The 25,497-nt window shown below is 37.9% G+C and overlaps 2 protein-coding genes across 6 annotated transcripts; one reads left to right on the top strand and one right to left on the bottom strand.

Annotated features, from left to right (window-relative positions):
- Positions 1 to 398: 398 nt before the first annotated feature.
- On the top strand, positions 399 to 18,263 carry MTF2 (metal response element binding transcription factor 2). Of its 4 annotated transcripts, XM_083358872.1 has the most exons (14): positions 399 to 418; positions 939 to 1,034; positions 1,822 to 1,922; positions 2,019 to 2,167; positions 3,449 to 3,544; positions 3,964 to 4,032; positions 5,622 to 5,745; positions 6,904 to 6,971; positions 7,273 to 7,443; positions 10,165 to 10,273; positions 10,950 to 11,008; positions 11,955 to 12,059; positions 13,095 to 13,345; positions 15,890 to 18,263. In XM_083358872.1, the coding sequence occupies exons 1-14, from the start codon at positions 400 to 402 to the stop codon at positions 16,024 to 16,026; spliced, it is 1,554 nt and encodes a 517-aa protein (XP_083214998.1). In that variant the 5' UTR covers position 399; the 3' UTR covers positions 16,027 to 18,263. The 4 variants fall into 4 exon arrangements, with proteins under 4 accessions (XP_083214998.1, XP_083215000.1, XP_083214999.1 ...); XM_083358874.1 differs by lacking the exons at positions 399 to 418; positions 2,019 to 2,167 and having other exon boundaries at positions 937 to 1,034; XM_083358873.1 differs by lacking the exons at positions 399 to 418; positions 15,890 to 18,263 and having other exon boundaries at positions 13,095 to 15,114.
- On the bottom strand, positions 17,746 to 25,497 carry TMED5 (transmembrane p24 trafficking protein 5). Of its 2 annotated transcripts, XM_083358877.1 has the most exons (5): positions 25,188 to 25,497; positions 23,213 to 23,310; positions 22,444 to 22,618; positions 20,989 to 21,099; positions 17,746 to 17,868 (listed from the first exon to the last, which is right to left on the bottom strand). In XM_083358877.1, exons 1-5 carry the CDS (start codon positions 25,389 to 25,391, stop codon positions 17,809 to 17,811), a joined length of 648 nt encoding a protein of 215 aa, XP_083215003.1. In that variant the 5' UTR covers positions 25,392 to 25,497; the 3' UTR covers positions 17,746 to 17,808. The 2 variants fall into 2 exon arrangements, with proteins under 2 accessions (XP_083215003.1, XP_083215002.1); XM_083358876.1 differs by lacking the exon at positions 17,746 to 17,868 and having other exon boundaries at positions 18,491 to 21,099.

Genomic DNA, 25,497 nt, shown 5'->3' with positions numbered 1-25,497 from the left:
TTTTAGAGACTCTACGGGGGTGGGTAATTCAGTGGTCCATAAGCGGTCTCCTTTGCACCGAAACCAAAAACCACCAATATCCTTGACCAAACTCTCCTCACGGGATGGACAAAAATCCAAAAAGCCAGTGTGCAAATTTGAAGAAGGTCAAGATGTCCTAGCTAGATGGTCAGATGGCTTGTTTTATCTTGGAACTATCAAAAAGGTAATCCATTTTTAATAAACCTTCTAGCTCACAACATCTTATGGCAAAACTACCAATTGGTATTACGGCTGCAAATTTATTTTATTTCAGATAAATAAACTTAAGCAGAGCTGCTTCGTTATATTTGAAGACAGTTCCAAGTCCTGGGTTCTCTGGAAGGACATACAAACAGGCAAGAACCTTATATCATGATGATGATAATTGAATCTTTTGGTAATTGATGTAAAACATGGATTTACTATACTATTTCCAAACTCCTTCCAGTTGAGATTCTGAGTACAGCTGGCACAAGGAAAGGGTTAATCATTCTTCAACTGTCACTTACCTATAGTGGTGGTTTGCTAAAGAGGAAGGGGAGCCAGAAATGTAATTGCTCTGAGTAGAGATGAAAATTATAATGGAAGCAACAGACTGCAGAATCTGTGTGGCTCCTATATAGCCCAAAGATGGATGAGTTGTTCGCTTTATAGAATCTATAGGTCCCTCTCTTTTTTTTTTTAATAACTCTTGACCTCAAATACACCAGTCAAACCCCAGCTGAATTCACACATTGTTCTAAGCCATGGTTCACAGACCCAGAATGTCTGAGTTCACATATTATGCAAAACAAAACCCAGGTCATATTATGTCAGGACTTGTAATTAATCCAATAGTTTTCATATGTGTAGCAATTAATGTTCAAAATATAAAATATATTCATTTAATATGAAGCCACACCTTTTTGTTGTTTTAGGAGCTTCCGAAACGGGGGAAATGGTCTGTACAATATGTCAGGAGGAATATTCAGAAGCACCCAATGAAATGGTTATATGTGATAAGTGTGGTCAAGGTAATTTTAAAAAATAAGCGTGTAGACATTTTAAAATGTATTATTAGTATATTGTGTGTAGAGAGAGTCCTCAACTCACAACTGTAATTTGAGCACAATGGTGAATAGAATGTGAAGGATGTGTGTGTATATAATGTATGTTTTTATATGCGGATTTTACTTGTGTATACTGTGCACAGCACTTAATTTCGTTGTGAGTTACACAGTGACAATAAAGATATTTTATTCTATTCTAATTAACAATCGTAAGTTGTGGCAATTGTTAAACAGGTCACCAATACTTGACTTTGCCCAATTTTGCAACCTTCTTCACAGCAGTTAAGCAAATGCATTGGTTGTTAAGCAAACCCATTGTGCCCAATGGGCGTATTTTTTCCCCATAATCTGGAAATAAACACACTTCTCACAAAATGTCAAATCGTTATGTGACCACAGGATGCTGCAAACAGCCGTAAATGTGGATCAGTTACCAGGTGTGCCAAATTTAGTCACATGACCATGGTGTGTGGCCATTGGAACTTTGAAACTGGATTGTAGGTAGCTCTGAGGAGATCTGCATAAATTCATATGGTTGCTTCATATGGCCATAATTCAAGGATTACTTGTAAACTTAAGTGGATAGGCATTCCTATTGATGTTTATTACAGTTATGCTATTCTCAGTCTTACTGTGTTTTCTAGCATCGTATGAAATTTAATTTAAGGTGTTTGGTTATGGGTCTTAATGTGTGACAGGAAGATGTAAATCTATATCCTGTTAAAGAGCATTTTTTTTTTAAAAAAAACAGGTTATCATCAACTGTGTCATACACCAAATATCGGTTCAAATGTGATAGATTCAGATGATAAATGGCTCTGCCGGCAGTGTGTCTTTGCAACAACAACAAAAGTAGGTTGATTACTTAAAAAAGTAATTTCAGTTGAAAATAGATTTTTGTATGGTGTCGGATACTAACATTTTCTGGTTTAATGCATTTTATTTTAGAGAGGTGGCGCGCTTAAGAAAGGACCAAATGCTAAAGCACTGCAGGTCATGAAGCAAACATTGCCTTACAATGTAGCTGACCTTGAATGGGATGCAGGCCATAAAACAAATGCCCAACAGTGTTATTGCTACTGTGGAGGTCCTGGAGAGTAAGCAGCTGACGTGCTTATGAAAATATATGTTCTGGTTTTTTTCTGTCTTCACTATTTGTCAAGAGTATATGTGAGACCAAGTGTTATGTTTCATAAGTATGCTATAAAACAGCTTTTTTGAGCATATTCTAATATAGTGTTAGAATAGTATAGGCTTTCAGAATACTTTCTATTCTTGAGGTTTTTGACGTTTGTATGGAAAAGAATTAGTCTTGGACCAAGTTTCAGTGAATAAATTTGGAAATTGATTGGTTTAAGACATTGTAGTAAAGTATATCAGTGTTTGATTTTGGTTTAGCTTGTTGTATAAACTCTGCCTTTGTGTTATGTTTAATAAACATGAAGTCTGCAAAATGCAGAAGTATCAGTGAATGCATAGTGACCAGTTACCGTATTTTTTGGACCATCAGACGCACTTCCCCCGCCCCCCAAAAAAGGGGGGGAAAACGAGGGTGCGTCTTATGGTCCGAAGATGATCCATATGGCCAGCCCCAACCTCCGCAAGTGGAAAGCAAGGGAGATTGCCAGGAGCACGAATCGGCACGTGCTGAGAAACGCCGATCTCGCGCTTCTGCAATCTCCCTCGGTTTCAGCTTCCCTTGCTACAAGAGAAAGCAGGCTGAAACGGAGCGAGGGAGATTGCCAGGAATGCGAATTGGCCGATCTCACACTGCTGCAATCTCCCTCGCTCCGTTTCAGCCTACTTTCTCTTGTAGCAAGGGAAGCTGAAACCGAGTGAGGGAGATTGCAGGGGGGGGTCAAGTTTTTGACACCTTGCTGGGCGACTGGTGGTACTCGGACATTGCCTTGTCCTAAAAGTGGTACAGTGGATGAAAAGGTTGAAAAGCCCTGTTTTAGTATACCAGTACTATTTGGTTCAGAATATTTTTTTTCTTGTTTTCCTGCTCTAAAAACTGGGTGCGTCTTATGGTCAGGTGCGTCTTGTGGTCCGAAAAATACGGTAAATCTTCAGGAGCAATTCTCATATAGTGTAGCTTTCATTTTATTTTTATTTTTTTAAAGCGGGCAATTTAAGAAATGCTAACTGAGCGTAAACTCCCTTTTTCTTATAAGTTCATGGGTCAGAAAACTGCCAACCTGACAACTTTCCTGCCTGTAGTCTAGGAATTTTTATTTTTATATGACATAATCTATTACATATATAAAATGATTTTATGAGTTCTAAAATTCATAATCATGTAACTGCATTCAATGTTTTTCTGCTAGATTGGGTATTTACTGCATGACAATCTTTGTTTTTTCTTACCGTTAATGAAGCTGGTATTTGAAGATGCTACAGTGCTGCAAATGTAAGCAATGGTTCCATGAGGCTTGTGTGCAGTGCCTGCAAAAGCCAATGCTGTATGGCGACAGGTAAGATGTTTTACCTTTGATCTTCTGTTGTGTGTTAGGTATCCCCTTTGGGAAGGGCAGTATTCAGTACTGTGTTCAAATTCTCCATGGCTGTAACTGTGATATTTACATTGATACATTAATAAATAAATATGCTACTATTTCAGTGCATTGTTCCTTCTATTTATGGTCTTCCCTGAGCCAGGTTTTATCAAGGGGTAAAAACATTTTTTTAAAAACTGATAAGAACATGGACCCAGGTTTTTCGCTGTTTGTTTGAAAATGATCTTTTATTCAACACTTATTGATGTATTTTAACTGTGAAAACAATTTTGTTTTCTGTAACCTTGAATACCTTGCAAAATGAATTGCTGTCAATACAATTCAAAAGCATATATGTTCATGCACTTACTATGCCTTTTAAACTTTCTTTTTTGAAGGTTTTATACATTCATTTGTTCAGTTTGTAGTTCTGGACCAGAATACCTCAAACGTTTACCCTTGCAGTGGTAAGTACAACCTAAATCAATCTCGGGCAGAAATATTCACCATCTCTGTAAAGATAGTTTTGTGCTTTTCATTATTTGAATGGACATTGCATGAGTAATGAAAATGTGGATATATTACTTTTTTGTCACTGTGTTTCCCCGAAAATAAGACCTATCCCGAAAATACGCCCTAGCTTGAAATTTATGTCTATGCCTAATATAAGCCCTACCCCCAAAATAAATCCTAGTTTTGGGGCGAGGCACAAACATAAAAATCAAGTGAGGGTGGGGAGGGGTGGAGCTGCCCCATGCGCCCTGCACCCGCTTACATTAGGACCACTACAGCCAAGCCTCCCACTCCCTGACGCCTGTCGTGCTGCTGCCCAGGTTCTGCGGCCGCACACCGCGTGGCACATTGCATTGTTGCCGCCTCTCACAGTAGGAAGCTGCATGGCTCATCGTGCTACTGCTGCCCCTTGCAGAAGGACGGTGCTGCGAGCGGCGGCAGCAGTGCGAGCGGTGCAATGAGCCACGCGGCCTTCTGTTGTGAGCGGTGGCAGCAGTGCAATGCACCACAAGGCGTGTGGCCATAAGCGGTCCCCGAAGAACTCAGGCAGCGGCGCAACAGGTGTCGAGTTGTGGGAGGCCTGGCTGCGTTGGTCCTAAGGTAAGTGGGTAAGGCATCCCCTGAAAATAAGACCTGGTGCCTATTTTGGAGGCAAAAAATAAATAAACAAAAGACCAGGTCTTATTTTCGGGGAAACACAGTATCCTCTTCCTTTGCAGTTTCAGTTGAGAAAGTGAAAAACAAAATATTCAAGAAGCAGGATTTTTAGTAAAATAGACATGCTGATTGTTGGCAGGCAATAGTTGTGCCTGTCATCTACAGAATGAGAGAACTCGTTACGGCCGTCTCACAGCAGCTGATTCGTTCCTGGCTGACTCACCATGGGACAACCTGCTGCAGGATAACTTAAGAGAGGAACAAGTAGAATTGCAGCTCACCCCAGCCTCAAGGACCTCTAACTTGAGAAGATTCAAACCTAAAGCAAGACAAGGCCCACTGCAATTCACTTGTCCCTCTCTTGAGTTATCCCATGTTGAACTGTCCTGTGGCAAGTCTGCCATAGTAAGACAGCCAGGATGAGTTGGCTGCAGTGAGTTAGTTGAGGGCAGTTGTCCTAGACCAGGGGTCTTCAAACTTGGCCCTTTTATGACTTGTGGACTTCAACTCCCAGAATTCTTCAGCCAGACATGCTGGCTGAGGAATTCTGGGAGTTGAGGTCCACAAGTCATAAAAGGGCCAGGTTTGAAGACCCCTGTCCTAGATGTTATCATCTAGACCAGAGATGTCAAACTCGATGTCACATGACATGGCGTAATGTATCGGAGGTTTTTTCTCCATTGCTGCCAATGGGGTGGGCGCGGTTTCCTGATGACGCATCTGGCCCATGGGCCGGCAGTTTGACACCCCTGGTAGGCTATTTGAGCAAAATGCTAAAAATTATATTATTTTTTAAGACATCAAAATATTTCTTATACACACAGTTACTATGTCATGTGTAAAATGTTAAAGCTTATTAATTATTATTTAAACTTCTGAATTCTAGGGTAGATATAGCACATCTATGCCTTTACAACCTAAGTGTTATTCATAAAAAGAAATATTTTGATTCAGAACTTGAACTCATGACATACATTAATGAAAATTGGGATCGACTCCACCCTGGTGAAGTAAGTTTTTGAAATATTTACATCGTTTATGTGTTTGTATAGTTCAAAAGATCAAACTATTCAAGTGCATAGAAATACTGTAATAATTGTTTAACATATAGTACAGTTGTACTAGAAGTAAAGTTTATTTTCCTGGTTAATGCTGATTTGCTAGTGAGTTAGTGTTTTTGAGATTATTTGTTTTGAGTGTTTGTATGAAAAAAAAAATCTTAAAAGATTTGAAAGTTAGTGTCAGCTGCAAAACATCAGGTCTACACATGAGGGTCCAATTAAACATTTATTGCTACTTATGGCGGTTCACAGGACTGTTCTCAGTTAATGGTTAACACCTGCTTGGCATTAGATAAAGATCAACAGAATTCAAGGGAGGTTAGACTTCATTTGCTTGTGGCCACATAGGGATTCTAGGCTGATCCCTCTTTTAACTGTGCCTCCTGGTTCTGCCACTTCTACAGTTACACATAATCCACATACTTTGTCTACCTTATATGGTAATACATAAAGTGTGCTCTTGTGACTGATAGAAGTTTGAATTTCAAAGCAACTTGTAACTTTTTTAAATAGGTATTTTTTCCCAATAAAAAAGTTTATACATGTAATCCTTGACTTACAATCTGTTACTTCAAAGTCACGATGGATCTCCCCAAAACAATGTTATGATGCCATTTTGAAGTTCCAGTGGCTACAACCCCAGTCATGTGATCACAATTTGGGACACTTGGAAACCAGCCCGCATTTGCAGCTATTTGCAGCATCTAGTGGTCATTTCCTCAACAAATTCTTCTATTAAAATATTTGTTTTATCGGACACAGAATGCAGATTGCTGACATTTTAATAAAGGAATAAGTATTTACATTTTAGTATTAAAACTATACCCATAGACACAAGAGATATTTAGCAGTTCAAATAGACACAAAACAATTTATTCAATATCTTGTTCGTAGAATAATGAGGATAACCAAACTTCTGTTTCCCCTCTTTATTTGTTAATATGCTACAGTAGATTTTTTTTTTAGAATTTTGTCTTATCTGTTCCATAAGAAATTCTAGAATGCTGCTGTAATTTATATTTATATTTCTTTCTACTATTAAAGATTAGTGCTTATGGGTGTTACTGCATGTTTCAGTAAATTAAATAACTTCTTCATACTTTACAGCTGGCAGACACACCAAAATCTGAAAGATATGAACATGTTCTAGAGGCATTAAATGATTACAAGACCATGTAAGTTGATAAGGGTTTTATACAATTTTCTCTTTCATTTCCATTAGTTTAATCAGATAACAGTCTTTAACGTGTGTTTTTTTTTGAAGTGTTATTTAAAAATACGCGTAGCTGCAACAATGTGTTATTGCATGTTTCAATGTTTAAGTCAGGTGTTTATTTCTGAGGCAGACCTTAGCATTGGAGCAGGCTTTGAGGAGTGCCATACGTTTGTTAATAAATGGATCTGTGCTTTCTCTTTACATCTGAAGAACTGTGTTTTGTTGTCTTCACGTTCTGCATTTAATACCTTGAAACGCAGGTTTATGTCTGGGAAGGAAATAAAGAAGAAAAAACATTTGTTCGGCTTAAGAATTCGGGTTCCTCCTTGCCCACCAAATGCTGCTTTTAAGGCTGAGAAAGAACCTGAGGGAACCTCTCATGAGTTCAAAATTAAAGGGAGAAAGTCATCCAAGCCTATGCCTGATCAGAGGTAAATAGACTAGAACTGAATAAATTGACAGACAAAAGCTGGAAGAGCTGTCTGTAGATTCTCCACAAAGACTAACTGGAAGTAAGCGTTTGCGAGTCAAGGGTTGCCCATGTTAGGCAAGGGTGAGCTTGTGCAGTGTTAAGTTTGTTCCGGTGCTTAAGGCACCAGGCTAGAAACCAGGAGTACCAGTCCTGCCTTAGCCATGAAAGCTGGCTGGATGACTCTGGGCCAGTTGCTCTCTCTCTCAGCCCAACTGACCTACCTCACAGGGTCGTTACTGTGGAGAAAATAGCAGAAAGGAGTATTACGTATGTCTGCCACCTAGAGTTATATTTTTTTTAAAAAAAGTAATAAAGGTGGGAAATAAATAGATAAAAGATGTAGTTCTAACAGCTCTTTCTGCTTTGGTCCTTATACACATTATCATAAAATACTCAGTCCAAGTAGGTACTACTCAGCGGTAGTACAAAGCATATTGATAAATTTACCCAGGTCAAGTTAATATTTGCCGAATACAAGCTATGTGTGATCTTGTTAATAATAGAATTGGTCAAGAGTTAAATGAATTGTTTATGCTGTTACTGTGCAGTAAACTCAAGACTTGTCTTTTGTGTTTTGAGCAAAATGGCTTTGCTAAGCTCAGATTAAAGCTTTGACTACCATCAGCAAATGGAAGGAGTATGCTGCATAGCTGGCTATCTTCTTCAAGATCAGTGGCCTAGAAAATAAACTTCTTGTTGATATCTTGAGCTAGGACAGATATGGTAGAGGAACATCAATACCCCGTATTACTTTGGCAGAGAAGCACATCCCAGGGAGGATGAATGGAGGTGTTGTATTTTCTAGTATGAAGGAATGTTGTCCAATGAATTATTCTTAAATTTCAAGCAGTTGTGATTAATCTAATCCATTTTAAAAAACAATCTGCACAATTGATTCTTAACAAATATGTGCACAGCACAAGAAGGTTGCCTACGATCAGCCATCTTTTTCAGCATTTCTGTGTTACTTTGTTTTGGGTGATGGTGCATTGACGCTGAACTGATAGCACTTTTAGATTACGCGTACTGGAAGGATTGTTGCAAACCCTGCTGCTTCTACTTAACCTCTTCCCAATCTTTGATAAACGCTCATTGCAGTATCTGCCTTAAACATCTCTGGAGATTCACGTCAAGGTTACTGTGTTGTATTGGTTTTCCTCCTCCTGGGGATGGTTTTGGCTGATGGGAGAAGGTTGAACTCAAGCTCTTTTTTCTGTGCTGCCATATGGCTCTCTTCTCTTTCTTCTCCTATATAACAGGAAGCTGTTGAAAAAGTTTATTTGCCAGTATCGGGTTAAGTATCACCAGTATGTACAGGACCTAGCTGTATAGCTTGACCCTGGGCTTAACAGGAGAGGTAGTTAAGGTGCTATCTCAGTGCCTAGAAGCTGTGATCATCTTGATGGAGAAAGACTCGGGGTCAGTCCCAGCAAATAGAGTGGATGTGAGCATGCAAAACCTCTGAGACTAGTGGTATTTCATCTTTCATTCCGAGGAGGATGGTGATCTCCTGAGTTGAACTAGTTCAGGGGTCAGCAACCTGAAACAGTGAAAGAGCCACTCGGAACCGGTTCCCTCACAAAATGAAAAACTGGGAGCTGCAAAAAATATGTGCGCATGCGCATACATGCACACATGCACAGAACAGGGTTTGACTGAAGAGTGGAGCCAAGGCGAGATATGCACCTACCCTGCATATTTGAATTGATTGGTTGAACTTTTTTAGTCCCACTTTTTTTTCTTTGACTGCACATGGCAGAGGACTGGGAGCCGCAGGAGACGGCTGAAAGAGCTGCATGCGGCTCCGGAGCCGCGGGTTGCAGACCTGTGAACTAGTTCATAATCTGGAGGTTATTTCAGACTCCCAGTTTCTGCTCGGTCTTTTTACCTTTCCATTTTGCGCAGCAGTTAACGACCATTCCTGGAACATACACGTCGGTCAACTCTGAGTTGGATTAGTACTACTTAGTTGACTTGGGGCTGTCCTTGAAGACCACTCAGAAATTAGAAATGGTCCAGAATACAATGACTTTTAAAGTGTCTTTTGACAAGTAACATTAGTACTGCATGAACCGTACGCTTTGCCGGTTGACTTCTAGTGCAGTTCAAGAAGCCAACTGGTAGTTGCTTTTAAAACATTACTTTGCTTAAAACTTAAATAATTTTCGGGACTTCTTTCTCACAACAGTTATGGCTGTTCAGTAAGATCTAGTAAGGAGAGCCCCCCCCCCTTTGTCTTTGAAGGAATACATGCCCTTTTTATTACTTTGTTCCCTCTCTTTTGGAATAGCACCGCAGCCAGTCAGATCAATACTTTAGGCATTTTGGGAAAGTCTTTAAGACCTGATTGGTACAATTTTGGGGTATTAATGGAATGGTAGATCACCTCTTTGCAGTTGACAATTGGTACAATTCTTGATTATTTTTCCTCTGATGACAAATTGGAACGTTTTGTGGTTATAGTGGAGAAATAAAAATTGATAGTGGTTTTCTTTGCTGGTTCTAGTGGGGTTAGTTTAATTGATATCATGTTTTTATATTTCACTTCTTAGAGATCTACTTTTTATAAACATTCAAAAGATAAAGTATATCTAATACAACTGATAAAGGGGATTTCAGAAATCAAATTGTAAATAAATACAGACCAATATTACTGTTTAAAACTGAAACTCTTTTCTAGGGAAGTTACTAATGGTGTAGAAAGAAAGGGGAAGAAAAAATCTGTAGGCCGTCCCCCTGGCCCATATACTAGAAAAATGATTCAAAGAATGTCTGAGCCATCTATTTTGGTAAGTGGTATTCAGGTTTCCTTCTTTAATAAAATAAGTATCTTCTCCGCGAGCTGCATTGGCTTCCAGTTGCCCTCCGGGTGAGATTCAAGGTGCTGGTAATGACCTATAAAGCCCTAAATGGCATGGGCCCGGATTATCTAAGGGAGCACCTGCTGCCAGCGTCAATTTCCCATCGTCTTGTGCACTCCCACAGGGAGGGCCTCCTCAGGGTACCGCCGGTCAAGGATTGCTGACAGGCGATCCACAGGGGGAGGGCGTTCTCTGTGGGCGCGCCTGCCCTATGGAATCAACTGCCAACGGAACTCTGGACTGCCCCCGACCTTCGTTCATTTTGCCGGGACATAAAAACCTGGCTCTTTGAGCTATCTGGTCTGGACTGAGGGGTTTAATGTTTTTAAATTGTGATTTAATTTTTGTGGCTAGACTTAATTTAATTTATTTTAATTTATTTTAATTTTATATTGGATTGTTTTTAAATTTTGCCTTGTAAACCGCCCTGAGTCCTTTGGGAATAGGGCGGTATATAAACCAAATAAATAAATAAATAAATAAATAAATTTTATTATTTCCTTATATAATAAAAATGAACGTGTTAAACTATCTTTTTTAATGTTTACGGTTAAGAGAGTTGAATATCAGAATCTGAAAAAAAAATCTTATCTTATTCCTTTAGGAAAAAGAACCTGTTATAGTGCCAGAATCCCCTGTTTTGGATTCTCCTAGCACTACTGGGTATGTATGGGAAATATTCATTCAGCTTTCTGGTCAAACAATCAAAGTAAATATTTCTCTGTGGGTTTGATACAGATACCTACCTACCTACAGAAATACTTAGATATACATACATACATACATACCATACTCTGCATATGTGATGAAATGTAAGGTGTTTGCATTCCACTATGGTAAATAATGTTTTTTTTTCCTATAACCAAATCAAAGTGAAGACTAATAGAATTTGGAGAGTAATGTGGTGAAAGAGACAACAAAATAAAAAAAGGAAAGGAGACTTATCAGTATACAGAAAGCAGAAAAGAAATTAATGCCCTTTTGTAAAAAAAAAGCTCTCATTCTGTAAATATGGAGTTTCGTACTTTGGAGCAGAAACAGATGCGTATGATCTGTTCAGTCAGTACTGTATTTTAATTCTGCAGACAGTCCTTTAGTAGCTGCCTTGTTTAATGACTATATGATGGTGATGGGAAAAAAAATAACTGTACAATCAGGCCTCACCTTTATGACCTTTGCAGGTTTGTAAAGCAAAGGAAAGCTGAAGGAAGATTGTAAGCATAGTTGTGGTTTCACTCAGAGGCTGCTTTGCTTAATGACCGTTTTGCTGGTTTCAGTTGTAATTGCTAAACGAGGATTACCTGCGTACAATTTTAACTCTCTAAAAACTGGCCTTACCTTAAATAAAAGATTGGATCGTGATATCCTTCCCCATGCCTAATGAGGGAGGAGATAATTTCAATTTAAGACCTTGCTTTCCATTTCGAGGTTCTGGCAATGAGATTTTAACCTGTATTTATCTCAAACATAGGGGGAAAAATGCCACTTCTGACTGACTAAATATGGTTTTGCCAACATTTAATAATTTGTCTATTTGATTAATGTTAGGTTACATGAAACTGTAATATCTATGTCAATTTTTATTGTATGACACCATGCCATCATTCAGAAGATCTGATGGAACTGCACACTCATCCAATACCTCAGATGTGGAATCCACAGGTGCTGCCAGTACAAAAGAAACTACCTCAAACAGTATTTCAAAGCATTACAGGTACAGTATTTCATGCATTACAAACACATACCTATAATACACGTATGGATTGGTAATTCCTCAGCCAGCATAGCTGAGGAATTCTGGGAGCTGAAGTCCACAAGTCTTAAAAGTTGTCAAGGTTGCAGACTTTTAACTATTTGAATAGTTTTAAATTTCTGCAATATGTTGACTTACAATTTAGCAAAAATTGTGTAGTGGGAATGTACTTCTGAACAATGTGTCTTGTGTGTTTAAATAAATTTAAACAAATTGCAGTCATTAGGTTCTTTATGATAAAGCTGCCAATGTTTTTCAGTAGCATCTCCTCCAAAAGTAAGAACATGGAGAGTGGACATTACCCACAACAGTAGATTTAGTTAGTTAGTTAGTTAGTTAGTTAGTTAGTTAGTTAGTTAGTTAGTTAGAGCCTCTAATTTGTCAAAGATTTAGATTCCGCTCCTTTCTACTTCTTTCCATGGAATTGGTCTAGTAGCAGCAAATTATATCATTTTCTGCTGATTTTACAAGCAGTTGCATTTATGAGATGCACTGGAAGAAGATCTATATTCTTGGCAAGCTTACATGGAATCTGTTTTTCCTCATTTTAGAAATGCTTGACAAATTTAGGAGCAAAAATCAGTTTAAAAGTGGACAAGTTAAATTAGTAAATAATGCATTGGTACACTCTGGCTTCTGCTAACGTGGCTGAATGTGTTATGTCTTAAGTAACATTGTTTGCTGTGCAGTAGAATTATCTTAACAGAAAGCAAGAAATAAGTGAGCTCCTATCAGCTGTAGTGCAAATGTAAAACATGCTCCAAAAAAGTTACTCAAGAGTACATATAGTGTTGTAAAAGATAAAATATACATAAAATGTCCATATAAAATTTGACCAACACCATACTACTAATTTAAGTTCTGTCTCCATTTGATTCAGCATTAGTTGTACTTTCTTTTGCTGTATCTAACAGAGAAGCCATTAAGAGTACAGTAAATTTTGTTGTATTACATATTCTAAATTTTTAAATTAACCATTTTGTGTGTGTTCTGCAGTTTATCTGATTCTAGAAAAAGGACGCGAACAGGAAGAACTTGGCCGTCCACGATACCACACTTAAGGAGAAGAGGACGTCTTCCACGAAAAGCACTCCAGATTCAGAACCCAGAAATTGTAAAAGAAGATGAAGGCAAAGATGACTATCAATATGATGAACTTAATACAGAGATTCTGAATAATTTGGCAGATCAGGAATTGCAACTTAATCATCTCAAGAACTCTATTACCAGTTATTTTGGTGCTGCAGGTAGGATAGCTTGCGGTGAAAAATACCGTGTTTTGGCACGTCGGGTTACACTTGATGGAAATGTTCAGTATCTTGTGGAATGGGAAGGAGCAACTGCTTCCTGACTGTGGTGCTGAATATTATTTCCTGCACTGCCCTTATCTATTTATAGGCAGAGTTTATACATTGGAGTGCAGACGGGAACCTGAAAGGATATTTGTAAAAATGAAAAAAAAACCAAGTTAGCCTTAACACTTCTTGAACAGAGCAAAAAAATTTTTATCACATAAGAGGCCTACAGACTAAAAAAAGTAAGGCTAGATTCTTAACGTGTTTCAAATGAGGATCTAGACTGTGTTGGGTTGGGAATCTGGGATTTCATTTGCTTTAAAATATTCGCAAGTCCAAAAAAAAAAAAGCCTTGTCTCTAGTGTACATTCCATGGATATGTCTTTTGTGAGTGGGGACTATTTTCTGTAAGTAGGACAGATTTTGAATAAGATACTTGATCTTTTCGTATCCAGAAGTTTGCAAAAGACTATTTCTACTTTGACAACCCTAGATTTTCATACGGTGCAGTGTATATACTTCCTGCTGAGGACTGTAAAATATTAAAATCTTTCAAGCAAAGTGTATAAAATATATATTGAGCTTGTAAATTGCTCTGTGACTAGACTTTGTTGTCTTTTTAATATATTCTTTGCATGTGTATATATACACATACGTGTGCATGTGTATATATGTGTGATTGTGACCTATGCAATATAAATTATGGGATTGGGCAGCTTTTGACTATATATATATATATCCCATAATGTCTTTTATCAGGAATAGTTGCAGTATTTACACAGCAGCATTTCTTCTCAGGCTACATTGGGTGCTGTTGTATGCCACATACCGTAGGATATGTGTCAAATGAGTGCTGGGTGTTCTGGCAAAAGTACGTGCAGTCATTAATGTCATAATGCTTTTAGGAAATAATTCAGGCTGCAGTTCTACACATGGGAGCCCAGTGTTTTGGAGTGCCTCTCAGGTTCACGTTATCCCTCTCCTGTGCAAAATGCCCACTCCCTTTGGAAAACTTTATATCGATTGCATCAGGCCTGAAAACCAAGGCTTATTATAGTTGCCCCTACTTAAAATAGTTCTGAGTGAAGGGGGAGAAAATAAAAGTACATGCTCTATTTTTTTTCTTGCTAAAGATACCTGGAAACGGTGCAGCTACACCAGGCTCGGTTTTTAAGATTGCAGTTCTCAATCTGGTTGAGGCCCAGACTTTGAAAATTTGAGCACCGGCTCTGTGTAAAAGGAAGAATTCTAATAACTTGGGACATGTTGATTGTAAAATCATTACTAAACAACAAAAGTCAGCAGGACTCACATTTAAGATTCCCCTTGGGTGTGAATGATTAAGTGTAGTTGGAACAAAATTACACAGGGTTAAGTATGTTGCCGTAACGATATTGATTTTATTACAAAATTACCTCTTCTGTTATTACAAATGAATCAAATTTAAATGGGTGCTTTTATTTTACTTGTAAAATAAGGTTTGTTTGTTTGTTTTTTTACTGAGGTTAGTAGGAGGATCTAGGTGGATAAAGTCGGCAACGACTGCTGGAGTAAAATCCACAGGGACTCCTTTACCTTTATCTAAATGGATTTCTTTCACCTGAGTTTTTGATATATTTTTTTAACCAAAGGGTAAATATTTTATTTTGAAGCTTCCTCATTTAATTAGAGAATGTCTATTTAGACATGAGATTGCCAACAAAATAAATTGTCACACAAAAGTTAACAATTTGGGGAAAAGGTTTCTAATGAAATACTGCTCTGCTCTTATTTATGTGATTTGGAAAACAAAAGATACTGTTACGATTATCAAGGAAAAATATTTATCACCTTTTATATAGCCAAAGGAAGAATAGATAAAATGTGTTGCCCGGCCTTGTGGTTTTTCAGACAATTTAGTTGAACAAAAGTGAAAATTAAAATTTACTTCCGCTTGCCTTCACTAAAAATGTGGGTCTCTTCCATTTACTCAATCTCAGCTATTAAGTTGCCTTGACTATAGCTACAATATTTTCATAAGAACAGGTTACTTTTTAAATGTTGGTCTCTTGAAATAATGCAAAATGTAGTTTTATTGTAATTCACAAAAAAACAGTTTTTAAATTTTGTTTTCTGCAATTTTTGTAATTCACATTGAACACCAGCAGTATTTGCAGTAGGGCTTCCATGCAAGATCACTATTGGAATCTGGTAGGGGAGAGAATGTGATAAACTTATCAGTTTAATTGTGAATGTGTGTTTTCATTTTGTCATGGTGGTTGACATGTTTGTATTGCTGGAACTGTTTTCTAGAATTCAAATTCAACATTAAATGTGTGTATTTTTAAGAACCTGTTTCTAGTTGCATTTGTTAAGCATGCAAAAAACAAAAGCTCGGCCCTTATTTAAGTTTTTTAAAATAAATTCTGTGAATATTTTCAGGAAACGATGGTAAAGCTAATCTTGTATGTAATTTTTTTAGGACTGTACCAACAATATATATTTTATCATTCCCAGATTTATTACTACTAATACTACTACTACTACTACTACAGTCCTGTTGGGAGCGCCAAGGTGCTTCCAGATTGAAAATATTGGATGATGACATCACTGTTGCATGGAGGATGCCCAGTTGTTGGCTCCTTTCCCGTTAAGTTTACCCACCAAAGTGGTACCCATTTATCCACTTGCGGTTGCCCACTTTCAACTGCTGGGTCAGCAGAAGTTCTAACGTGATGGGAGCTCACCCCAGCCGATGGCAGCAGCAGGGACTCAAACTCCAGCCTGTTGCCAGCCCAGCATCCTAACCTCGTGAGCCACTTTGCTCACTGCAAATTTATTGTAACAATCCTACTTCTTTTTATAGAATGGTGAAATGAAAACCCAGTGATAGATATTTCAAGAGTCTAAAAAACTATGTAAGGCCGAATATATTTGAAGCTTAATTAGTAAGGGACAGAACATTTTATGTTCACTTTAGATTGATAAAAAGTGTGCGTGTCTACCTTAGAAACATTTTAGCTTATTTAAATCTAGCCTGCTAGGTCTCTGAAATGGTTTGTGGCAATGACCTTGGGAGACAGAATGAAGAGATGCAGTCAGGGAACGGTTAGGTAAAAGAGACTGCAGCGGTAACGTGGGCAGGGTAAGAGGCTCAGGAGAAACTCTTCCTAGTTTCTTGGACTGTAAAGGAAGACAGGATGAGATGGATGTTCAGATTTGCAAGATTATGTTAATTTAAGTACATTAAAATAGAATTCACTCACCTGATACTCCTTGAGAGGCGGACAGTTTCATCATTTAAATAGGCTTAAACTACATGAGAGAGCGCCCATTCAGTTAAATATATTAATTCCAACAGAGGGGGGGGGGGAATAAAGATTTCAATAATAAAATAGCATGGTTAGATAATCTAAAGTCTTGTTATAAAGGAAGTAATGTAGTGCACACAAAGCGCAGATATAGTAATACACCCATTTCCTAAATATCCCTGCGAGCCCTTGAGTTAGGTAGGACTGTTGGGCCCACCTTTTGGTGTCCAGAATGGCACCTTATGGTTCAGTCCAAATACAGGTAGTCCTCACTAACTGCAGTTGGGATTGGCAACTCTGTTGCTAAGCAACATGGTCATAAAATGAATTGCCACTAACCATGCCTTATTTACGATAGTAGATCTGGCTGCGGTTGTTAAGTGCAAGTATTTCATAACCGTGACTTGCAAATTCCTCCTGGAAATTCCTGTTAGACGTTCTGCAGAGTGTTTGTGGGACATAAGCTGTCAGGCGCTAGCGTGTCTAGGAGCAAGTTTTACTCTGTTTTTTTTTGGGGGGGTGTCTATGACAATACTGTATATTTTAATAAAGTTTAAAATGGTGCTGTACTTTACACAATAGCAAAAAAAATGTTATTGCACCAAAGGTGCAAAAGATCTCTGAAGGTTTCCTTCTGTTTTCCTCCCGTTCAATGTTAGAGAGTTCTTATCTTGTTCTTGTAAGAGAACAAAAGAACAGCACAGGTGGGGGAAACACAAGAGAAAAGGCTAGGAGGGGATTTTCCTAACATTTATACATTGCCTGGGAAAGGTGGTTCTGCACTCCAAGCACGTAAATGGGAGAATCACAGAAATAAAATACAAGACTGATTTAATATTCCTTTATTAGTTTTTCCCACAATCACTTTTGTGCCTCAGTAAAAAAAACTATATACTTGTTTGCAGAATGTTTATTCCTGAGTTCTGTTAAATTGTATCATACAAAACATGACAAAGTAAACTTATCAAAACAACTCAGATAAGCAGTGTTTATGGATTTTAAGGTTGTTGCAACATTAACACTGAGAAGGACAGAGGGCAAGTTGTAGCTAAATACAGAGGTAGAAAGCTAGTCACAGCTTTGTTTTGTACAAAATGTTATATAATAACTTTACCAGTGCTATAGCTATTGCAGGCATTTTTTTTCTGAATTCCAAGACCATCGGAAGTCCCATGTCGGTTTCAACTGCAAGATTAATAATATGGAAATAAAATCCAACTTTCCTTACTTGCATATATGTTAATAGGTGTATATGATGCTTGCATTTTGTTCCTTAAATAATCGGTTCTAATATTTATTTGCTGGTAGTATTCCATAGATAATAGTATGAAGTTTTTGTGAAATTTGCCATGGCAAATTTGGGCATAGGTGCTGATGCTCACCAAATGTAATTAATAGGCAAACCTGTTGTATGAATGAAAGATTTAAAAGTGGAAACGTTCGTTACAGTTGTACTGCTTCTCATCAACTGATAAGCTTTTGTTTACATAGAAGAAAACCACTTTCTCAACTATTAATTAGTCAGCTGTTTCAATTTACTGGGTGAATGAATGAATTTGTTAAACAAATTTCTATGGTTATATTGACCCTGTGAGTTCACATTTTAACTATACATTATTTTAAAAGTTGTATGGCCTGTCACTCAATCATGAATTATAAATTCAAGAATCATTTCAGTATCCAAATTGGTAGAATTACCGATACAGAGTTTATGTCTTGCATTCAAATTAGCCCTGATACACAATTAGCAAAATACTGATACACTAAACAATTTCGTGAGCAACATAAGTAATCCTTGACTTAAAACAGTTTAGGGACCGCTAGATGTTATCATGGCACTGAAAAAAGTGACTTATGACTGTTTTTCACACTTAACTGTTGCAGCATCCCTATGGTCACGTGATTAAAATTTGACTGCTTGGCAACTGACTCATGCTTAAGATGCTCATAGTGTCCCTGGGTCATGTGATCATCTTTTGTGACTTTCTAACAAGCAAATTCAATGGGGAAGCCAGATTCACTTAACAGTCATGTTCCTAACTGCAGCGATTCTCTTAACCACTGTTGCACGAAAGGTTGTAAAGTGGGCAAAATTCACTTAACTATCTCACTTAGCAACAGAAATTTTGGGCTCAGTTGTCGTAAGTCGAGGACTACCTATGCTTTGACTTGCTTTTGAGTTAGATTTTTTTTAGAATCATTCTTCCAATTTAGTTCACAAAGTTAAAAATTTAATTCTGTTGTTTTTAAAAGAATACACCTCACTTTTGGCCTATAACGAATGTTAGAAAGAACTTTAGGAAAACCAATTCAGCTAAACTGAAGAGTTATTTAAAAAGGCAACATTTCATACCATCCAATGAGGTTACTTGATATCTGCCTTTGCATGTATGCGTATGTGTATAATACACAAACATACACAGAAAAATGAAATCAAATTATCCTTTCCATTCTGCTACTAGTGAATCCCTTCGTTATATTTCATGTTAAAACAGGAGTATTCTATACCCAATTCCTTGGGGACAAATTTTTACCAGAAATGGAAACAGGACACTTCTTAAATCATTTCGTAATGATTACACCAAGGATCCCTACACCAAGGATCCCTAACCCTGGGGCCATGGACCAGTACCACTCTGTGGCCAATTAGGAACGGAGCCATGCAAACAGCAGGCAAGTGAGCAAGCTTCATCTGTGCGGGATCTAGGTTGTGCACGAAACCATCCTTCCCCCAGTCTGTAGAAAAATTGCCTTCCACAAAACCAGTTCCTGGTGCCAGAAAGGTTGGGGACTGCTGATCTACAGTAATAATTGTAATTTTGTGAATGAACCAATATTTCACTTCTTCCTGTGTTCAAAGAATTCAAGAGTACTATATGTCTGACAGCATTATAAAGTAAGAATATTGTAATGATGAAGATAGCTATGTTTATGATTTAAAATGATAAATTTGCATAGAGAAATTTCCAAAGTTAACTGTTCAAACTATAATGAATCCTGATATCCAATATGTATATTAAACCTGTGCATACTTTAAAAATGATTTTAAAAAGTGCTTCACATCTCAATACCATTTTGTTCTTTAAAGCAACACACCTTTTTTCAGACTTTCATGACAGTATGAAAAATGTTTCCTTAAACTGTTGTGTGTTAATTTTATTGAGTGTGATTCTTAAGCCAGCAGCAATTTCCAGGATGCTAATAGTCCTAATGCACGTTACTATTATGTTAATATTAACTAATATGAACTCAACATAGGTGTTATATCCAGGCACTCCAAAGTTATGAGGGGTCCTTGATGGCCTTGGTTGCTTCATTGCAGGTGTTTCATTATCCAAACTAGGTAACATCATCAGTGCTACCAGTAGTTACAGCACTGATGATGTTACCTAATTTGGGTAATGAAACATCTGCAAGAAAACAACCAAGATCAGAGACCATCAAGACTCCTCATTTCAATCCTGACTACAAATATTCTCTATTGGTATGCCAAAGTTAAAATTATGCATAAAAAATTGTGAAGAAAAGTTTGTTTTCAATACATAATTGAGTATGGTATTTGAACAAATGTTTCTTTTAGGACTTAGATTATATAATTTTTATTTTGAATTATTACAAAGATTTATTCACTATACTGACTTCCTCATTTGGACCCAAGTAGTTGATACTACTGAACCAATACAACTTTGCTTTATAGACTTAGTAACTTGGATTTTATTCCACTTACTGAATATTAGTGTCTGTGAACTGCTGGAGTTTGGAGCAAGTGCCTTTTGAATATTCGTTTGGAAAATGTCTTAGCACAGCTAAATCACAATAAGCTTTACTTTAACAGACTATAATAGTATGCTTAATTTCAGCATATCTACTCAACTCAGGTCGTTAAATACTGAAAACACATTTTTATAAGGTTATGAAACAATTATTTACTTTTTTAAAAAAGTTAGGCAAAAAGTATAGACATATAATTACAAATGTTAAAAATCTGGCATTGCTCCAGTATTCTGTGCAAGACAAATGGCCTTGGAGACAAATTAGGCACCAAGTTAGAGAAAAGCCACTCTGTTCATAATTTGAAAAAAAAAATCATGTGAAGGTTATTAGCCATTCCAAACAGCTGAGAAGTAATAGCCATCTCTTTTTTCTTAATCAGTGTATTGCAAATTCCCTTATTGCTTTAAATGAAACTCTCCTGTGTTAAGTTCTAGTTTTCCTTTTATCTTCAAAAAGACTCTTCAGCATGTACACCTGAACAGCTGACACTACAATCATTACTGACAGGTTGACCATGGACCAGAAGTTTACCCTGTCAAAATTGCTTTCTTGTATGTTTCTATCGCGAGCTTCAAATGCTTTGAGTAGGTTCTGAATCTGAATGCTTTTGCCAAGCCGAGCCTTCACACTGTTGACAGATTCCTAGTAAAAACAAAACACTTGTTTTAAAACCAAATTATTTTTAAAGAAAAAAAATGGAAGACAAGAAGTAATAATCTGAAAATTACTACTAGTATTGACACTGAGATCATGCTCCATGCCTTCTTTCCAGAGGCCATTGTTCCTAGCTCCAATGTTCTGGTCAAGAAATCTTTTATTCACATAGGAGTATTCTGCTTTTCATATACTATATACTACTAAAATATTGGAAGACCACAAATCATCCTCTTTCAGCTAGACTTGTTCGGCTAAAAATTCCTTTGATCTCAATGTTCTCTTAAGATGAATAGATTTTTTTTAAGTCTTAGCACTCTCAATACTCCTGATACTACAGTCTTTATATTTGTAAGTACAGGTAGTCCTCGACTAATGACCACAATTGAGCTCAAAATTTATGTGGCTAAGTGAGAAATTTATTAAAAGTGAGTTTTGCCCCAATTTACGACCTTTCTTGCCACATTTGTTAAGTGAATCACTGCAGTTAAGTTAGTAACATGGTTGTTAAGTGAATCTGGCTTCCCCATTGACTTTGCTCGTCAGAAGGTTGCAAGAGATGGTCATATTAGCTCAGGACACTACAATCGTCATAAATATGAACCAGTTGTCAAACATCTGAATGTAAATCACCTGACCATGGGGATGCTGCAAAATGGTCATAGGTCACTTTTCAGTGCCATTGTAACTTCGAACAGTCACTAAATGAACTGTTGTAAGTTGAGGACTACCTGTATACTATTCCAGTGTTGATATTCCAAGCACGTATACCCTTTTTATCTCAGTTTTCTTCCATCACAGAGAAAAAGAGCCTTGGTGGAGCAGTGGGCTAATGCCTCCTTAAGTAACACCAGCTGCCTGCAATTAGTGCAGGTTCGCATCCCACCAGGCTCAAGGTTGACTCAGCCTTCCAGCCTTCCGAGGTAGGTAAAATGAGGACCCAGATTGTTGGGGGCAATTAAGCTGACTTTGTAATAATGCCGCTTGGGGTGTGTGTGAAAGCCCTAATAAGCAGGCATATACATAGAATGAAGGCTACTGCTAAGCTTGTAAGCCGCCCTGAGTCTTCGGAGAAGGGCGGGATATAAATGGAATTTAAAAAAACAACAGGAGTTTTCAAAACATTCTGAATTTGAACCATTTTGAATCCTAATAAAATGCCAAGACACTGTATATTACGTGAAGTAAGTGTTAAGGTAATCAATAGGGATAGATGTGCAATAGCTGCCACATTTCCCTATTTGCAATCCAATTTTGATTCAGCGAAAAAGAGAACAAACACATTTTAAGCACAAGTAGCCATACATTCCACAAGGGATGGCTGTAACATACCAGAATATCTTCTAACTTCATATCCAGAAGCTCTGTTCCAGTTGTGTATTTTTCCCAATCATCATCTTCATCTCCCATGTTATCTAAGATGAGTTCAAAGAAAATCACTTTCTCTGATAGGGTGCTAAATGTGTTGTCAAAGCAGAACATGTAATCACCTTCCTCTGTCTCCACTCTGTTAACATAAGACATTGCACTTTAATATACTGTATAGGCAGGTATGTTACTTTTAAGTCCCTTAATGATAGTACTCTGAAACTTTAAAATTATTCTAAACTGCTGCAGCACCCTGGGTCACTGTAGAAATTTGTAGGGATGCTGTGGAATATTTTAAATTGTTGAGGAAAAAAGCAATACTTAACATCTGTTGAACATTGGCTTAACATTGCTATGTTTCCCTCAAAAATTTAAGATATCCTATAGCACCTTTGTGAGTTCACCATTTCTCTTAAACCCATGGTTTCCAAACTGTGTCATAACACAGCATACTGTGAAAGAATATAGACACTAGATACTGTGAAGCAAAAAACTTTGCAAACTTCCAAAGTAACATATTTCAGTTGCAGAAAGACAAGATTTTAGGTTAACTCTCCCTTTCCATAGCAGTTCTCTATAGCTTGTTTCATAACTTTCAAAAGAATCTCTCCATCTTCTAGTTGATTTTTTTTGGGGGGGGGGAATGTACAGCAAGTATCCCTCACCTTCTGTGAATTTTCTTTTACAAAACTCAAGATCTGCCAAGTGAGGCTTTTATCATTATTAAACTTACGTGTGGACACCATCTGATTTTCTTTGTTCAAAAATTATGGTTTCATGTTTTGGCGATACAAGGTGAAAATCCACATCTAAACCGGCTCCATCTAGTACCTAAGAATGCAACAAAGATAGAAATTAAGAAATTGGCAAATGAGGTTTTTATAAACCTGTCTTAAAGCGAACAAAATGATATAACTTGGTGAACTGGACATGCAAGCTGTTGGGAACATCTAATTTGTATAGTAAGGGAGAACTGCAGACATAGTTGGTAATAGTATGTCAAAATATTTAATAGATTAGATAAACATGTGAAAGCAACATCATTTTTACTCTAGTATTTACTTGTTATTCATGTTATGAAGAACAATCGCAGCATTCCTTACAAACACACACACACACACACACACACACACACACACACACACACGATACTCATTCCATGGGTGGCAGCACCTTCTTTGTTCCTATAACCCATCATCTTGAGATGGTCAGCATATAAATTTTACACACACACACACACACACACACACACATAAATAAAAAGAACCTCTCCTTCCCAATAATGAGGTAATTTGAAATTAACTTTCTAGTAACCTTGAATAGAATTGATCTACAAATTCATTTGTTTTGTCATTAATAAGTCATCTCCATAAAATACAGAATAGTATAAGCAATAAGTAACAGGTTCCTTACCACTGGTGAAGAAACTGCTCATATCCAATGTAGTCAAATTCTCATTTAAACTATCTATTCATCACCATAGGTTCAATTTAGACTTATTTGGCTTTCACAATCTGAGTACCCTCCAGAATGATGTTATGTAGACTTGCCAGTTTGAGCATCTAAAAACCAGTTTGATCAAGCTGTGTCGCTGATACTTAGCTAGTCTGTTTGCTCTGGAAAACAAACATGACCTACCACATTCCCTCAACCTAGACTGGCCATCCCATGTACAGGCAGGACTCTCAGGTTCCTCTTCCTAGCAAACATGGCCAATAGTCGAATTAGAAGAAATGATGGCATATGTAACCTATTCATCTGGAATGTATCAAGTTGGGGAAAGCTAGATTAGCTAGAGATGTGAATGCTTCATGGTTTAAAGTTTTGATACTGCAAATTAATAAAGGCGAATAGGTTCCAAGCATTTGACTTGCTATTTTTATATTAAATCCAAGACAAAACGGAGAAAATGGCAAAATGATCGTCTTCACATGGTGGCATTGTCTCTGCAGTATCAGTACAAGGTCTGTGCCTTGCCTTATCGCCATGTGAATCTGGGCACGGTGGCCAATACTTTACGTCACTTCTTTCCAGAGCCGAAAATAAATGTGCAGTGTAAGAGGAAAACCGCAGATTTGAACTTTTTCCCAGGACAGTGCCTTTGAAGTGCATACTTCCCCATTTAAGCAAAGGGTATTTTTCTTTCGCGGGTTGAATCAAAAGTTTGCTTCTCTCTTGCCTTGCTGGATGTATCCACCGACTTTTGAAAAACTCGGGCGCTGAACTTCAAGCTGGAGACACCGAGGCTCCTATAAACACACGAGCTGCTCCCCCCCCCCTTTTTTTTGCTACCACGATTTTCGCAGACTCCAGAAAAGCGACGATTTTTTTTAATTTTTATTTTAATCCCATTTATATCCCGCCCTTCTCCGAAGACTCAGGGCGGCTTACAATCTAAAGCACAAATCAATGTGCTTAGCAATAGCCTTCATTCTATGTATATGCCTGCTTATTAGGGCTTTCACACACACACACACACACACACACACACACACACACACACCAAGCGGCATTATTACAAAGTCAGTTTAATTGCCCCCAACAATCTGGGTCCTCATTTTACCTACCTCGGAAGGCTGGAAGGCTGAGTCAACCTTGAGCCTGGTGGGACTCGAACCTGCACTAATTGCAGGCAGCTGGTGTAACTTAAGGAGGCATGATTAGCCCACTGCTCCACTGCTTCCCGATCTTCCACCTTCCTTCCTCACCTGGTACTCGATCTCCAGCGTGGCTTCCTTCTTCATGGTCTGGAAGAAGCACTCCTTCCGGCCAGCGGGCAACGTGAAGGTGAAGTCGCTATCTAGAGAAGCAACAAACCCCAAAGCTCCAGACGGCGGGAGAAGCAGCAGCAGCAGCAGCAACAGCAGGAGCGAGACGAAGACGAGCAAGCGCTGCCCGGTCGCCGTCCTCATGTTCAAAGCTTCGCGAGCGTGGAAGTCCGGAAACCGCAAGCCGCAGAGCGCAACTCGCGCCACCTCCAACAGGGCTAGTCTCACGCGTGGGGACGTCGAGGGTTAG

Source organism: Vipera ursinii (genome assembly GCF_947247035.1).
Source record: "Vipera ursinii genome assembly, chromosome: 3".
NCBI lineage: Eukaryota > Metazoa > Chordata > Lepidosauria > Squamata > Viperidae > Vipera > Vipera ursinii.
The sequence above is the reverse complement of the archived record's forward strand: the minus strand, read 5'-3'. Positions and strand labels throughout refer to the sequence as shown.

Coding starts and splice junctions, on each gene's coding strand:
- MTF2 (XM_083358872.1), top strand. Junction 1,923..2,018: donor TCTTTGCAACAACAACAAAA/GTAGGTTGATTA, acceptor ATTTTATTTTAG/AGAGGTGGCGCGCTTAAGAA. Junction 6,972..7,272: donor TTAAATGATTACAAGACCAT/GTAAGTTGATAA, acceptor CTTGAAACGCAG/GTTTATGTCTGGGAAGGAAA.
- TMED5 (XM_083358876.1), bottom strand. CDS start 25,391: ATGAGGACGGCGACCGGGCAGCGCTTGCTCGTCTTCGTCTCGCTCCTG. Junction 22,619..23,212: donor AAATCAGATGGTGTCCACAC/GTAAGTTTAATA, acceptor TTATGTTAACAG/AGTGGAGACAGAGGAAGGTG. Junction 21,100..22,443: donor TGAAGTTAGAAGATATTCTG/GTATGTTACAGC, acceptor TGTTTTTACTAG/GAATCTGTCAACAGTGTGAA.